General features: G+C 38.5%; 1 protein-coding gene and 1 long non-coding RNA gene across 2 annotated transcripts; one reads left to right on the top strand and one right to left on the bottom strand.

The window, feature by feature from the left end:
- Positions 1-844: 844 nt before the first annotated feature.
- On the top strand, positions 845-5,258 carry LOC113589204. The gene is made up of 3 exons (XR_003411937.1): positions 845-929; positions 3,075-3,140; positions 5,172-5,258. It is a non-coding gene; the product is annotated as an uncharacterized LOC113589204 (long non-coding RNA).
- Positions 5,259-6,735: 1,477 nt separating this feature from the next.
- vcp (valosin containing protein) lies at positions 6,736-16,625 on the bottom strand. Its single transcript, XM_027028717.2, has 17 exons — positions 16,495-16,625; positions 14,737-14,848; positions 14,454-14,626; positions 14,154-14,296; positions 13,851-13,981; positions 13,252-13,383; positions 13,065-13,167; positions 12,819-12,952; positions 12,427-12,562; positions 11,190-11,302; positions 9,751-9,915; positions 9,463-9,585; positions 9,149-9,361; positions 8,312-8,620; positions 7,924-8,079; positions 7,630-7,784; positions 6,736-7,322 (listed from the first exon to the last, which is right to left on the bottom strand). The coding sequence occupies exons 1-17, from the start codon at positions 16,509-16,511 to the stop codon at positions 7,217-7,219; spliced, it is 2,421 nt and encodes an 806-aa protein (XP_026884518.1). The 5' UTR covers positions 16,512-16,625; the 3' UTR covers positions 6,736-7,216.
- Between the last annotated feature and the right edge of the window lie 369 nt (positions 16,626-16,994).

Below are 16,994 nucleotides of genomic sequence, written 5' to 3'. Positions count from 1 at the left end.
CATACTAGGGACTTAAAAATATATCACTGGTCTATGTGACATATGTCTCAATAGATATTTAGGTAAAATATTTTGCTTTTAATATTAATAACTAAGTAGTTAATGGCACCGGGTTTGTTAAAGCATAGTTAGAATATATATTAAAAAAAACAACAATTCACAGTATTTTTGTTGGAATTCACAGTATATTTTGAAAGAGCCAATTTTATCTCAGTCACAATGTCAGAAGTGTGACAGATCAGAATTGCTTTGCTTGCTTACATTGGACATGTGCTCTTAACTCCCGGTTAAAAGTATTCCGAATGTCATTACACTGATGACAACTGGAATGGCCTAAGGACTATCTTCCCCAAACATCCTTAAAAGGGATGTTAGGAATGTGTTTAGGTATGCATGATGTCATGCTTTCTACTGGGAAGCTAAAATGGGAGATTGCATAGGTTTCCAAGTACCCCAAATTTCACTGTAATTCACTATTATTTGAAAATAAGTGAGAAAACACAACTTCTGGGAGAATTTGACCTCGGATTTCAAGGTAAGACCCAGTTTAGACACTGTTAACCTTCACTACTTCACTATAAAAATGAAAACTGGTGAGTGATCTATGATCTATGCAGGCATGCATCTTTGATGATGAAACAGTTAAGCTCTGGACACAGTCCAGTTCCTAAAGGTTGCCCACTGCTGCTGCCAAGTTCCAGAACATTCTCTCAGCTCATAGCTCAAACCCTGTAGTGAAACAAGCAGCATCTTTCCACTGACTGGTACACGTGCTGTTAATATCTTTCCACTGACTGTTAAATGTGCTGGTAAAACCTTTCCACTAACTGGTACACGTGCTGGTAAAACCTTTCCACTGACTGGTACATGTGCTGGTAAAACCTTTCCACTGACTGGTACACGTGCTGGTAAAACCTTTCCACTGACAGGTAAACTGCATGACATTTTACAGTGTCACACCATTATATTGTACAAGGTGTGGCATTTCTATGGATTACTGCTGTATGTCCCATGACTGCAATCTCATTTAATTATTTGAACTGGTGATTATAGGAAAGCCTTTAAGTCTAAATTAAATCTGAGGGCACTTTTCATCAGCACACATTCTGTGCTCTCTCTCTCTCTCTCTCTCTCTCTCTCTCTCTCTCTCTGTGTGTTGCCATAAATGTTTCATTGGTTTGTAAAATCATTTTACATACCAAACCAGCTTTAGAAATTTCAGAATTATTGACTGCCATCTTGTGAAAAAGAGAAGCACCTTCTTCTCTGCATTAGGAATTAAAATGACTCATGGAGACAATTAGTTTGGATTTATGCAAGAGTTGTAGGTGGCATGTAACGTAGGTGACGCATATCAAGGTTTCCTTTAGTTACCATCAGCTGCTAGTCTGAAGCTGTTCTTAAAACAGTTGAGGTAAGGATCTAATGATAAATAACTTTAATGTTATTTGGGATATGTTCATAAAGTAGTAATATAACAATTTTGAGCTGACACCTGGCTATCAATAGTCCAGGGTGTTCTTTTAATGAAGGTAATTTTCATCCTTTCACATTCATTCCTTCATTGTCTTGGTGATGTGCTACACTGTATCAAAGGCCTACAAAGGCACCTAATGGACATGTGACAGGCTCTTTTAAACTATTTGCCAAGCGAATGGAAAATGCTTTAATCATATATTTGAGTAAGCACATACTTATTTTTAAAATGTATTTCTCACTCAGTTTTATGAAGCATCAGTACCCTTATTTTTTCCTCTTTTGTTTATGTGAATCAACTTAAATGATGACCACTTCTTTGACAGAGTACTTGCATCATCTTATGCTTAAAACCAAACAAGTGCATAGACAATTATCAGCAAAGCTTTAAAAGGCAGATCAAAAAATCTGCTTTTTAAAAAATAAACAATCCTACTGCATAACCTCCTCACCCAGTAACAACACATCACATTTAACCAGCATAATATTTATAGATGTAACAGATGTTATAACTATAATAGGACTGTTGAAATTAGAGGTTAATCCTGGCCTTATAAAATCAAACAGTACTCTAGAAGGTTCCTGCAGGGTTTTTTTCATCAGTGTGGGTTGACTAAGACAGTGGGCTTGCCTGACCACATAAGGGAAGACAAGTGGGCCTTGCACTGAGCTCACTGTTGACACAGTACTTGGAGCACGTGTGAGAAAGACATCTGCGCTGTTTGTCTGGTAAGAGTGGTTTGGCCAGCTAAGGAGTCCTGAGCACCTAAGAATGTACCTCTGCCTCTATTCAGTATGCAGCATTATGTTGTCAGTTAGGCTCTTTGAGAGACCAACCCATTAAAAGTTTAAAAGTGCACCAGTCATACCTGTTCAACCAGAGTAAAGTAAATTTGAGGATTGTTACATAAAGTACTGAAACAGAACACAGGGCTCTTTTAGCACTTATAATAATAACTAAATTGACACTTAGAACAATAGTCTGGTCCTGAGTTCATGACTCATTTATTATATAAAGTGGTTTCTTAGTAGCCTGTAGTATGGCCAATGTGTATGAGCTCATGTCCCTTCCTTACTTTATAGAATCTTTAGAAATGTCTTATGTATACGTTCAGTAATCTATCCAAACAAATTAAGAGAATGATGAGACTTGGCAGATATGATTTGATATGAAATTATATGATGTGATTTGACTGATCTATTTATTTGTTTTATGCTTCAGCTGCCACTAACACTACTAACTCTCCTTGTGGACTTGTTGTGTTACCCTTTCAATGAACCATTACTATGCTGACATAGACTAACATGTCTAACATGACTTGAAAAGCTGAGGCATAATCTTCTCTTTGCATTATCATCAAGTCATTCATATTATTTGAAATATTTTGACATCTACCCTTTGCCACTGGTTAAATTGTGAACAGAAATATTCTTTTACTTTCTGTCTATTGACTGTATAGAGTTACTGAATAGAGTTAAGTTACTACAAAGGAGTAGTATTTAGTAGTATTTCTCATATTATTTATCCTTTTGGATGTTGTACTGGTGTCCACTAGCTTTGAACGCTGTTGTACTTTGGATTTTCCCCTTCCCTTTAGCTAAGGGGTAAATGAAAACTTTGAACTCGTGCTTTTCACAACTGAACCAGTCTGAAACATAAGAAGGTAAGAGATTCATGATAATATCCAATGCATACAGCATTTAAACCAGTGAATTGTTAAAAAAAAATTAAGAAACAGAAAGACAAACTGGGTTATGGGAGTGAATGATTAATTTTTCTTAGGATTGTGCTTAGCAGTAGCATGAAATAATGTCCTATTGAGAAAGTCAAACAAGGGACCTAACGTTAATAATTTCAAACAGTGAATGCAATGTTTAAAACTTTTGTTTACCAAAAACGAAAGCATTAAATCAGCAGATTGTGTTTCACTACACTGATGTAAATGGTCACACGCTGAGATGATCACTTTTAGCTGTTGTCGCTTACTGTACCAAAAGTACATTTTAATCACTATTATAAAATATTCTTTATTCGCTAGGTCACCTTCTATGCTTAGACACAATTTACCTTGAACGTGTTTTCCAAATTGACATAAACTGCCTGGCCAAAAAAAGGTCACCACCTGGATTTAACTAAGCAAATGGTCAAGAGCCTCCCATTGGATAATTACTGCATGGGTGATTATGTTTCAGTGGCAACAACTTATTTAACCCTAACTGATGTAGTGAGTAGCTTCTCATTTGTTAAAGAACCATCTCGAAACACACATCCTGTGGTCATAAAAAAAATGTTAATCTGTTTTAGAAGGGTCAAATTATTGGCATGCATCAAGCAGAGAAAACATCTAAGGAGACTGCTGAAACTACTAAATTCGGGTTAAGAACTGTTCAACGCATTATTAAAAAGTGGAAGGACAGTGGGGAAACATCATCTTTGAGGAAGGAATGTGGTCGGAAAAAAATCTTGAATGAACGGGATCAGCAATCACTTAAACTTGTAGTGAAATCAAATCGTAGAAAAACAGCAGTAGAACTCAGGGATATGTTTAATAGTGAAAGTAAGAGCATTTCCACACACACAATGCAAAGGGAACTCAAGGGATTGGGACTAAACAGCTGTGTAGCCTTAAGAAAACCACTTGTCAGTGAGGCTAACTGGCAAAAACGGCTTCAATATGCTAGGAAGCATAAAGCTTGGACTCTGGAGCAAAGAAGGTCATGCGGTCTGATGAGTCCAGATTTACCCTGTTCCAGAGTGATGGGCGCATCAGGGTAGGAAGAGAGGCGGCTGAAGTGATGCACCCATCATGCCTAGTGCCTACCGTACAAGCCTGTGGGGGCAGTGCTATGATCTGGGGTTGCTGCAGTTGGTCAAGTCTAGGTTCAGCAACATTATGTGCCCAAAGAATGAGGTCAGCTGACTACCTGAATATACTGAATGATCAGGTTATTCCATCAATGGATTTTTTTCTTCCCTGATGGCACGGGCATATTCCAAGATAACAATGCCAGGATTCATTGGGCTCAAATTGTGCAAGAGTGGTTCAGGGAGCATGAGACATCATTTTCACACATGGATTTTAATGCCAGAAAAATGGATGACATTCTCAGCTTTGGAAAGCACAGACCTGTGGTCAACCAGGTATCATTAGCATAATCAGAGTTAGCATTTTTTTTAGAGTTAACATTTAGTTAATTTTAAAGGGGTTTATTTGCGAGGCTTGTGCACAACATGTTATTTGATGTAAATAGACTGTTTGCAGTTTCAGTCATTACTTTCAAACATCGCCTCTGAATAAAAAGGAGACAAATAAAAAACTAAATGAATTCTCAATGGTGGGTCTCCACTGGGACTAAAATTTAATCAAACCCTAGATTAAATAGGTGTCCAGGAAACTTCAAGACCTCTCGAAACTTCTCCATCTCCAGAATTGTTTTTAAGGTTACTTTAAGTTAGCTTCATTAAGTTCTGGGGCCAACATCCAAAATGACTCTTGGTCACCTCCTCTGCAAATCTTTCTTATGGTGAATCAAAAGTCTTTTAACAGAAAAACAGCATCTAACCATCTCAGACATTTAATTCTACTCTATTTCTGCTTGCTTTATTTAATGTACATTTGTCTGAATATAATTTAAGACTATAAGTTAACTTTTGCCAGATCTTAACTGTTCATATTTCCGACTCTCTTCCCAAGGTGGAGTGTCATCCATATCTAACCCAGTCACAGATGTTGGCTCACTGTAAGAGTCAAGGCCTGGCACTGACAGCCTATAGTCCTCTTGAATCTCCTGACCAACCGTGGGCTTCTTCTGGAGAACCGGAGCTGCTGGACAACCCAAGGCTGCTGGATATGGCAGCCCGCTACAAGACCCCAGCCCAGGTTCTCATCAGGTGAGAGGGTGGATACCACACTGGGGCCTTTCATCCAGAATTTAAGGCCCACCTTCTAGTAGAAAACAATGCATGTATCAGTGTGAAATTACATTGCTTATGATTGTGACATCTATCCCCATTATAACATGTAAACAAGTAAGAATCACTAAGACTGTAGCTATCTGTCTCTTTTTATGCAGCTCTGTTTATTATAGCTGTAAAACATAGTGGCTTTATGTTGTACAGGTGGCATGTGCAGAGAGGAGTTATTTGCATCCCAAAAAGTGTCACTTCATCTAGGATTAAGCAAAACATTGAGGTAATCTCTGACATACACATTTTATAGGTACATTTTTAAAATATAAAAATATGGCTTAAATTATTTTTGACTATTTTATTGTTTTAAAATGGTTCCTCTAACCACCTATTTTTCAAAAGGTCTACTTCTCAGATTCTAATTAATTTTGTCTTAAATATTATGCCACCTTGTGGTCATTGACAATATTGTCCGATCCGTATTGACAGATAACTATACAGTTTTGTCAAGTTTTACTATTCAGATCCTAGGCAACAAGTTATAGGTGTGTGATATTTCCTTTGTAGACCTACATCTGCTGACTTTGGTGATATTAAGCCTAGCATTTTCCCCTTTATTAAGCTATTCCAGTCTGATTCCACTGTAGCAGGGAGAATTAGTTAGGGTTAGAGTCTAGTTATTCAGCCCAGGTTAGGAATGGTTAGGCCTGATTCAGATTATATATGGTGTGGGCAAAAGTACTATAAAGGAAATCTGAATACTTTCAACATAATTGCACCTGGAATCAATTATATATCATTAGATTTATTACAATCATCTTTTTTGTTCTTTGAAAATAGGTGATTTCAGTTTATCGCATAAGGACATGAAGCAGATTGAGTCCTTTAACAGGAATGAAATACTTATTCCAACTATAGCGGTGAATCTTGCACCATTATTAGAAACATTAGAAACCATTATTAGTTTCGAAGTAGAAACTTGCAAAACAAAATTAAAATGTTTCATGCACGAACATGATTTATCGGTTTTCAAACAGCAAGAAGACTACAGGTTTGATTTACAAGAGATGTTATTTATCTAACATTCATTTGGACTATTTGTACTTTTAAATGCAAATAAAAATTAGTACATTTCTTACAATATACTGATACTATAAAGCAGACACTAGCCACTCCAAAATACAACTGCTAACATTGAAGTAAACAGTCCTACCCAGTTCTACAAATTAACGTTAGTCATTTAATGCACAGGTTTACATTTGTCATTCAACCCAATTAGGACTGATTCCCTGGGACAGTACACAAGTTGTTTTACTTACTGATGTTAAAACATCCAGGCAGACACAAAGTGAAGTTGGGCCCATTTTTTAAACTTTATTTTATATTTTTTTTTTTTACATTTTTCAAACTTGTAATACATTATATGCTACATTCATAAAAAATGATGCAATTAGCAATATTTTTTTCATTTTCTTTTTTATTCTTTCAACAGGCTAGCATTAAATCCCACCACTAAAGCTGCTTGTCAAGGTTGTGAAAAGTTAAGAATGAAGCCACTCTACTGTGTATTTATTCACTTAAATGTGCCCCCAACCACTTTACATCAAAATCAAATGCTCTGCAAGAGGCATCCTTTCACAAACTGGAGCAAAATACAAGCAGCTACATGCTTTTCTCCAACAGGGGGAGGAAAGGGGATATAATAAAAAGAAAGGAAAAAAAGGAAAAACAAACATCAAAAGCACAGAGTCCTAAAAATGTGGAATTTTCATTGGTTGAATTTTTTGTACATGGTGGCCTGTATTGGGTAGATCATCCACGTAGTCACATTTATCCATAAAGGTCGTCATCATTGTCCTCATTGAAGACGTTTCCTCCACTGCCACCAGCAGAGCCCTGGCTTGGTCCACTTCCTCCTTGGTTACTGGAGGGGAATCTAGAAGTTGGAGGTTCAATGGTCAAGTTACCAAAATCAGTGCATCCAAAGACAGTGCCCTTTGTAGTCAGCAGTTGATAAAATTTTAATGACGTGGCAGAAGCATTATCAGAATTCAGCTGATGACATTTAGAGCAGGGCGGCCGATGACGCAGGAGTTTTCTTCCACAAGTAATCAAATTAATAAAATAATTGGCCGAAGTTGATGCTAACCAGGTGACTGATTAGTCAAAATCACTAATCCTGGCATACAGCCCACAATGCACACATCCAAAAACCTCTGACTTTTGCCTCATTAAAGCTTTACCTGAAGCTTCCAAAGCCTCTGCTTTGCTGCAGGGTCTGTGCAAACATCTCATATTTGCGGATGTCATTGTCACTGACGGAGCGGCGGGCAAAACGCATTGCCTCCTCAAAGTGGTCCTTCCTGATCTCAGGCACAGGGTCATCCTCCTCCACCTCCTAAACACAATGAGGTAAACCACAAGAAATGTCATTTCAATCTGCTGTTCCAACAAAGAACAACACACCCAAGAGGTAAAAGTCCAACAAAAGTGCTGCACCCGAGACAACAAAACACAAAGACAAAAAAGCAACCCACCATTGCTGAGGGGTTGGTCTGCCTCTCGCGTTCCCTCCTAATCTCGTTCTCAATGGACTCACGGATAGCTAGTTTACAGGCCCTCTGGCAAATCTCGGTCAAGTCAGCCCCAGAAAAACCATTGGTCATCTTGGCCAGGAAGTCTAGGTCCACATCCTTAAATGAGAAAGCAAAATGTATTTATTTATTTCTGTTTATTATTTCACTACAATGAAGAATGAAAAATAGTAACTTGCAGGAAAAACTGGAAGAAAAAAAAAATGTATACATCAAAAGCATCCTGTTTAACCTGGTTGTTAAAAACAGCCCAGTCAACCAATGCAGAAAAAGTGCCAACAATTACTAAAAAGGCTCAGGCAAATAATTATGGGCTTCTGATTAAACTTACCTTTGCAATAGGGGATTTCCTGAGGTTGGCCTTCAGGATAGCCATACGAGACTTCTCGTCTGGCAGTGGGATGTAGATGAGTTGGTCCAAACGGCCAGGCCGGAGAATCGCGGGGTCAATAATATCTGGCCTATTGGTGGCGCCAATGATGAAGACATTCTTCTTGCTGGACATGCCATCCATCTCGGTAAGGATCTGGTTGATGACACGGTCAGCGGCTCCACCCCCATCACCAACACTCCCACCACGGGCCTTGGCGATAGAGTCCAACTCATCGAAGAAGAGCACACAGGGAGCAGCTTGACGTGCCTGGAAGAAAATGCACCAATTTCACCACACCAATTTCTCCATCATCTTGATTTTAAATTACTTAAAATGACCAAGGTTTATGGTTAAAATGTTTTTGCTAAAATTATCCTTTAGCTAAAAGGCCAATTAAGGAACAAAGATAAAAACACTCATTATTGCGAAATTAAGGATTTGCAGGACCCCGACATGGCTGTACATTACATCTGATTGCACAGCCACTTAACGAATTATGGTTTTTAACTTGAATATTGGTTTTGTATTAATTTATTAGCTTGTTACAAATATTTACTAATGGTCTTACTGTGCAAGCTTTCTGACTAGGTTTTAAGGCACCCAGCCACTTCAGCTAGACCACTGGCCAGAGTGTTTGGTTTTCATGACAACATGCAAAACTGCACAAATTTCACACTACTGCAGAGTCTATCCTACTGATTCATAAGACAAATAGCAATTCATAATACACAACAAAGCATGAAAGTAACATCTGCAATATGTAACAATTACATTATAGATACATGTTTCTCTTACCTTATCAAAAATCTCACGGACATTGGCCTCAGACTCTCCAAACCACATGGTGAGCAGTTCTGGGCCTTTGATAGAGATGAAGTTGGCCTGGCACTCATTGGCAATGGCCTTGGCCAGGAGAGTTTTACCACACCCTGGTGGTCCATAGAAGAGCACACCCTTAGATGGGGTCATGCCAAACTTCAGGAATTTGTCTGGATGCTCCACTGGGTACTACAAGGTACAAGAGCGTTCACATCAAAACAAAGAATATATAGGACAGAAGGTTTGATGGCAGCTTAAAAACCTTTGGATGGAGAAGTTAAGCTGCTTACCTGCACAAGCTCCTGCAGCTCCCTTTTGACATCATCAAGACCACCAATGTCCTCCCAGGTGATGTTGGGCACTTCAACCACAGTTTCACGTAGAGCAGAGGGGTTGCTCTGGCTTAAGGCCCACTGAAAAGCAACAGACAAGCTTTGCATATTTATAACAAAGCACAACTTTCCATCTTCTATTAAGACTTCCAACATTTCAACAAAATAGGGCCCATATATTAAGATGGTATTTTTTCAGACAACTTGATTACAATGCACATTTTGCAGTAAAGTTAACATTCATACCCTGAAGTCATCCATGGTGACAGCCAGGGAGTTCATGACCTCTGCATCGATTGTCTCATCCTCCAGGTCAATGAGGTCCATCTTCTTACGGATGGCCTGCAGCGCAGCCTCTGAGCACAGAGCTGCAAGATCAGCACCCACATGGCCATGGGTCTCATTGGCAACCTGAACAACACGAGAGATTGATTGTAAGATCCAAAGCCCAAGTCCCAATATTAACAGCAAGGCTTTATTTTCTTGTGAGAAAAAGGCTACCACCAAGTTCACTAAAGCATTTACTACATAGATCCATTTCTCTCCTTATATCAAGCCAGAGACTGTGTGACATGTTTAAACAAATTCACCTAAAACTGAATTATAAAAAAATGCAGCCATTTAAGAACTGATTTCACACATTTACTACGACTATTACAAAAAAAACCAAACAAAAAAAGAAACAAGCTTCACCAGTAGTTTGGATAACTAAATATCTTTGCACTGTAGACACTGTGATCCTGGTTCCTAGCATAAAGAAATCTAAATATGCAAAATAGGTCTACCTATTTTTTCACTAAAACTCTCTACATGCACGAATGTTTACCGGGCCAGTAAGGCTGCTTCGTGAAACAGCTGTTGTGACAAAAGCTCTAAATAAACCAATCAATAAATTTGACTGAGCTCTCAAGGAGAAAATCAAGATGAACAGTTTAAAAAATGCCTCAATATCTTATATAGCCCATTTCTAAGGTGCAGTGTTAGCAAACAGCAGCAAGGACATTTTGTTAGTTCCCAATTGAGGATCATTTCAAGATGTAGAAGACAAAGATACCACCATATCTGGATCACCCACAGAAACATAACCTGACCACCTGTGTCTGACAAGCAGCTCTATGATTTTTGTTTTTTAGGTTTTTTTGTCAGTGCAAGCAAAACCATCTGGTGCAGCTGGTTCATGTCTGCTGACATCACTATGGCTCTGAACAAGTATGATCACTCTACCCCCTTTTCATTCACTTAAAAAAAAAAAAGCCTCAAAAGTATTCATTTCCATGTCTAAACTGAAAGCATGCATCCGAGGCCATTCCCAAGAAGAGATTTTTCTACTTTGTGCCATCCTCTGGACCCTTTTGACAAGTTATCTTTCCATGAATGCATAAAAGCCACTAGACTTTAGGATTATTTCCAGAATTAGGGCTGCAGTTTCTTTTTCTCCATCCTTATCCTAATATCAGATCTTATATAGCTGATAAGTGGGTTGCAATATGCTAGTCACACAAGTCCCCAAATTTACTCAGGGGTGTGTTGCTGAATCACTTCACCTCACATGAAGTGTTCACCAATAATTATTTTTTAATTCTGTTTATAATATATAAAATAAATGCATTGTATATCAGAAATAATGTGCAAGAACACAGGATTTAATGTCCACATCATACGTGTGCATGCACATGCACACACACCTGCTCTAGATCCACATCGTCAGCCAGTTTCATGTTCTTGGTGTGAATCTGCAGGATCTCCAGTCTACCAGTTGCATCGGGAATACCGATGTCCACCTCTCTGTCAAAGCGTCCTGTAAACAGAAATTATGCTCTCTCAGCCACTGGTCTGAAAGTTAACATTTTACTCTGATTCTGCAGATTCTGATATTTAAAAAAACCTGACTGCAGTTGAGCAAGAGCACTGTGGCTTTTTCTAAACTAATGCGGGAATGCCTTCAGAATACAACTTGGAGAATTAACAGTTAATTTTTCCATATTGGAAAAATCTGAATAGCTAATTTATTATTATAATAATTCCAATTTAAAAGAGAGCTTACTAACATCAGAATACACCTGAAATCCAAATTACTCTTAAATTAGTAAGATGTCAATTGCAGTGTTTCTAAAAACCATGAAACACTGTTCTGCATTTCATGCTCTTGTTATAGACATGATATAATACTAAGAAAATAGTGAAAAGAAAATGTCATTTCTGCTTTTTGTTTTATTCTTTTGTTTAACTCAGTCAAATAATTATTCCAGTGCCCTTCAAACTCTCTATCCAAAGCCTGCTGATTACCATGCACAACAGCTTAAGATATTTCCCTATGCCTAAGAAGAATGGGAAAACCCACATATAACCCACTTATAAAGGAGGACTTATAGACAAAGACAATGTTCACAATGACTGCAGGTTCATAGAATGCCTTCATAAACTCTTCAGACAATTATTCCCCCCAGGGATTTTTACAGATGGAAGAATGCTGCTTGCTGTTATATGCATACATAGTGCTAAACCATTACTCCATTTTGGAAGAGAATAAATATACTCAATTAATTAAACAGCATCATGATTTCAACTTTAGTCATTCACTGCTCTTATATTTATGTCAGCTCTGCAACATATCTGAATATGATTGAGATTTGCCATTATTGAAACCTGCCTGTATGAGTTGACAGTTTAAATCTCACATCAGTTACCTTAATCATTCAATAATGTATGCTTAAACTAACCATAACATTGATGAACATAACTAACAGATTAAATTGACCCTTTAAATGTTCTTTAAAAAGACAAACTGGGGAAAAAAAATGCCCAGATCTCTTCTGGACAAAGACTATACGTCCACATTATTCAAGAGGTGCACCTCTGAACATATTCCTAAAAGATATGAAACACGATGTATAAAAGCTTTTAGTGGTCCAGTAATCTCACCAAATCGCCTTAGAGCTGGGTCAATGCTGTTGGGTCTGTTAGTGGCTGCCATGACGATGACGTGAGCCCTTTGCTTCAAGCCGTCCATCAGGGTGAGTAGCTGAGAGACGATGCGCCTCTCCACTTCTCCGTGTGTCTGAGGAGGCAGGCAAAGATCATCTTACTCCACCCCGCAGACTACCGTTACATAGTACAGAGCAAACCCCACAGCCCAACGAGAATGAAACTGATCCACTGGAAGGAAAAAACTCAACCTTTGAGCTATTAATGAATTTGTTGATACCCTATGTAACAAAGTTAAATTTACAAAAATCATGATGGTAAATTAGTCAAGGAAAACACATACACAGATAAGAACAAATGCAAAAGTAGTAACATTTGAATGAGCCCACCTTCTCTCTCTTGGGAGCGATAGCATCCAGTTCATCAATGAAGATGATGGCAGGGGCATTCTTCTCAGCTTCTTCAAAAGCCTTACGCAGGTTGCTCTCAGACTCACCAGCCAGTTTACTCATGATTTCCGGACCTGTAGAGTTCAGAATGTGAATTAACTAAAAATGTCACAAAATATCTCCACCTATAAAAGGAAAGGTTTTATAGATCAAAATGTTTCTTTTCTTTGGTTATTTTTGCCTCACCGTTGATGAGGAAAAAGAATGCTCCAGTTTCATTTGCAACAGCACGGGCAATGAGAGTTTTTCCAGTTCCAGGGGGACCATACAACAGAATGCCACGAGGCGGCTAATCAACAAATCAAAACACCATTAGCATCTATTAAGTCTGAGTTTAAAATTACTTAAATATCTTATAATACACTATCCTAACCTTCACACCAATGGCCTTAAAGAGTGCTGGATGCCTGAGTGGAAGCTCAACCATTTCTTTAATCTGGGCCAGCTGTTTCCGGACACCTCCGATATCGTCGTAGCCAACCTCATTCAGAGATTCCTCCTCATCCTATCACACCAATAGTATATTTAGGATTTCAACACAATTCCAAAGTTCAGATTTCAGCATGAACAACACTATCACATTGTCAAATATGTGGCTCAGTGTTTTATTAATATAGTCAGGTGAATTAAAGACCACAGATTAAGTACAAGTAATTATCACCATGCTCTGCATGATATGCTTAGCATTTTAACTGCTCTTCATACAAAAACAGTACCTCACCATTTAAAAAAATGAATACTTTTGGGGAAAAAGAAAGTTGTGTTTTTTTTTTGTTTTTAAGACCGAGGAAGAACCTCCCCATCTGCTTTTAAAGCCTTTAGTTAGCACGGGGAAATTAACACTTCAATTATGCGAGTAACTGTACTGCTGCTGTTTCCTACACTGCAAAGGCAGTAAGTTCAGCAATAACAGCTGGAGCACACCACATATTAAATGTTAAGTGTAAGAGTATGTTTGACTTCTACACATACCTCACGTTTGATAGGTTCCCCTTCGCAGTGAATGACCGTGTCTGGAGCCACTATGCAGTAAGGGCTGGGGTCAGTTTCCACCACCTTAAATTCCACAGCACGCATGCCTCCCCTCACAAGAAAGATATCACCTATGAAGAAAGATCAAGAACATTACCATCTCATCACTGAAACAAGGTCCCAAGTTATGTTGAGGACAAATAATAAACTTCATTAACAATAAAGTCAAAACAGAATGCACACCTAATACTTAACACTCTAGCCTTTTATATTCAAAGCTGAATTTGGATTTTGGATGTTTACCTTTGCGAATAGGCCTGTAAGCTTCAAGAAAGTATGGCTTGAGGTAAACCTCAAATAAATTGCCAGTGATCCCTTCCACCGTGTCATCAATGGGCAGAACGTGGATGCGTTTCCCATACTTCACATCTGGGCATGGCTGAATGCTAAAAACAAAAGTAAGCTCATTTTGTGTGTAGAAGTAAGGTTTTAAATCCTAGCACTTTTGTACATTTTCCATATACATGTAACAAAAATGTTTGGTCTCTTAAGATATACAATTAAAACTACTACAGTATGTTTAACAGGCACAGGCTGAGTTACCTGATGACATCACCAAGGCGTACCCTCAGGTTGTTGCGGACTACCCTGTTCATGCGCACCTTCTCATCAGAGCAGGTGTCATCGGACAGTACGATACAAACCGTCTCCCTCCTTTTTTTGCCCTTCAAAAGCACAGTGTCCCCCCTGAAAAGCTGAAGCTCATCCATCTTGGCCTGCAAGAATGACAGTTACAGCAAACATGTGGCTTGGATACGTAAAAAAAAAAAAGGTCAAGTAACAGAAGCATAAAGGTCCATAAAGATGCCCAGAGGCAAGGGCATACCTGAGAGAGGGAGACCACACTGTTATCTTCATTGATGGATTCATCAACAATCAACCTGTTAGGTCTGTTCTTTTGTTTCAAAATGGCAGTAGAAAGATCATCATTTTTGGATCTGTGTAAATATGGTAAATGAAAAAAATCTAATCAGAACTTGGCAACATTAAGTAACAAAGTTACACTTCGCCGAAAGCGAAATATCATTTTGAATACACTTTGTTCACATCGTTTGTTATTAACAAGTTCTTTAGAATGCACAAGCCTTGTGTTTACATATGTAAATAAGCATTGCTAAATCCACATGTGGCATAATCTGAGATGGGTTAAGAAAACATTTTTGCTCTAACGTTAGTATCTATCGTATTCTACAAAAGAACATAAAATCACTGACGTAGCACGTAGCTAGCTAGCAATATGTAACTTAGCTATCGCTATTTGCGTCGCAATCCATTAACCGCTAGCTAGTTGGTAGCTTTGGTGCTGGCAAAGGTGGAAAGAAAAAAAAAGAAGAGTACATTCAGTATGCTAAACTGGCTGTGAACATGACCATTTATCGTTTTACTGTATCACTACGATTAATAATTACATATTTCAGGACTACAGAGGCCCACACTGTCAACTAGCTAGGTTAACTACCTGGCTAACATGCATTCGAGCATAATTTAATGCTAAAAATATATACGCTGTATCCTAACAATATAAACACGTGATTATCCTACTTGGTAGGCGATACCTCAGTGAACGTTATACATTCAATAAATGTCAGCGCCTTTCAGTTACATTCCAGATTAGTAAACTGGGTAGTTAACCTACCTTGTCAGATGCCCGAATGACACAGCAAATGCTACATCAAGCGAATAAAGCAGCTAACAATAACGTGAGCTAGCGCGAGCTCTTCAGTCAGTAAAGTAGTCAAGAGTGACTTCTGTGAAACTGTTTAGGATATAACTACCATTTTGGCGAACTAGTGTGAACCGACATAAACACGCTCGTCTTTGATTAATTTAACCCAAAATTAGCTAATACCATAAGATGTAGCTATCCAACTTTCTTAACCAAAACACTGAAATGTCAGTCTGATCCTTGCCAACCTAGCGCTAGCTATCTAAAATCGGCAGGTAGGTTTGTGGGATGGTACAGGAGCTATCTTAGCTAACTAGCTAACCCAACTAACGTTAGTTAGCCAATATATGTGACTAAGCTAATATAGCCAACTAGCTAGCGTAAACGATCAAATTCGATTAATCGTCGTACTTAAATCAACCAAGGTGAACTGTTAGGTTATGTTCAACCTTTAGCTTGCTAGCAAGTTTGGAGATAGTCAAACAATGACTCCGAGGTTCGTATAAACATGCTTGATGCCGGTAGGCCAAAGCCTCCACCACAGAATGACTCAGTACGGTCTGTTGGCAGGACACATTAGCCTAACGCTAGCTAACCAGCAGCGTACTGACGAGGTAATACTTCCAATTACCGTGATTTCTCAGCTAGCTAGCTATGCTTATAGAGAAAATGGGAGCGCTAACATTAAAAACAAAAACAATAACTAACTTACATACGAAGTATAATTTGAGGCCTTGTAATAAATCGTCGCCAGTGTTAAACCCTCGCCATCACCAGGACAGCTAATGCTATCATACTGGAGCATAACCTGTTACCATAGCCAGCTAGCTTAGTGAAGTCGCTCACTTGGAAGTAAATATTTAGGTACATTTACATTTAGTCAAAATTGTACATGACAAATTGTTTCAATTTACTTACTCTCCGCCCGAAGCCATATTGCTTCCCCCGTGAAACAATATAAATAATATATGTAAGAGAAGCTTTCTTGACCGACGAACTCCAACCTTCACGATAGCACTTTTCCTCCGCACTGAATTTCAAAACGTCAGCTTAGCTTGCTAACATCATCTGCGGAAAACAATTAATACGCCCACTTACTCATGAGCCAATCAGACAAAACATCACTTATTCGTGAGCCAATCAGAGAAAGCATTCATAAGCCAACTTATGTATGCACCAATCAGAGAAAACATCACGAGGCTTTAGCCAATTGAAGAATACGTACGTACTACGAGACCGCGATATCACTGGGCCAAGTCAGTCCTCGATAGAGTATCAAGGCTATGGTCCAAGTATTTCCCCGTTTAAGGATCAAACGTCAGACCTCAAACAGGGTCAGGGTTAAGGAAGCCAAAATGTCCGCCGCTTAAAGATATCTGTATTAATTTTGATTAGCTGTGTGTGCATATAAGACAATC

The sequence above is a fragment of the Electrophorus electricus genome, chromosome 9, assembly GCF_013358815.1.
Source record: "Electrophorus electricus isolate fEleEle1 chromosome 9, fEleEle1.pri, whole genome shotgun sequence".
In the NCBI taxonomy this organism is placed as follows: domain Eukaryota; kingdom Metazoa; phylum Chordata; class Actinopteri; order Gymnotiformes; family Gymnotidae; genus Electrophorus; species Electrophorus electricus.
This window is presented reverse-complemented; position numbering and strand designations above follow the sequence as displayed.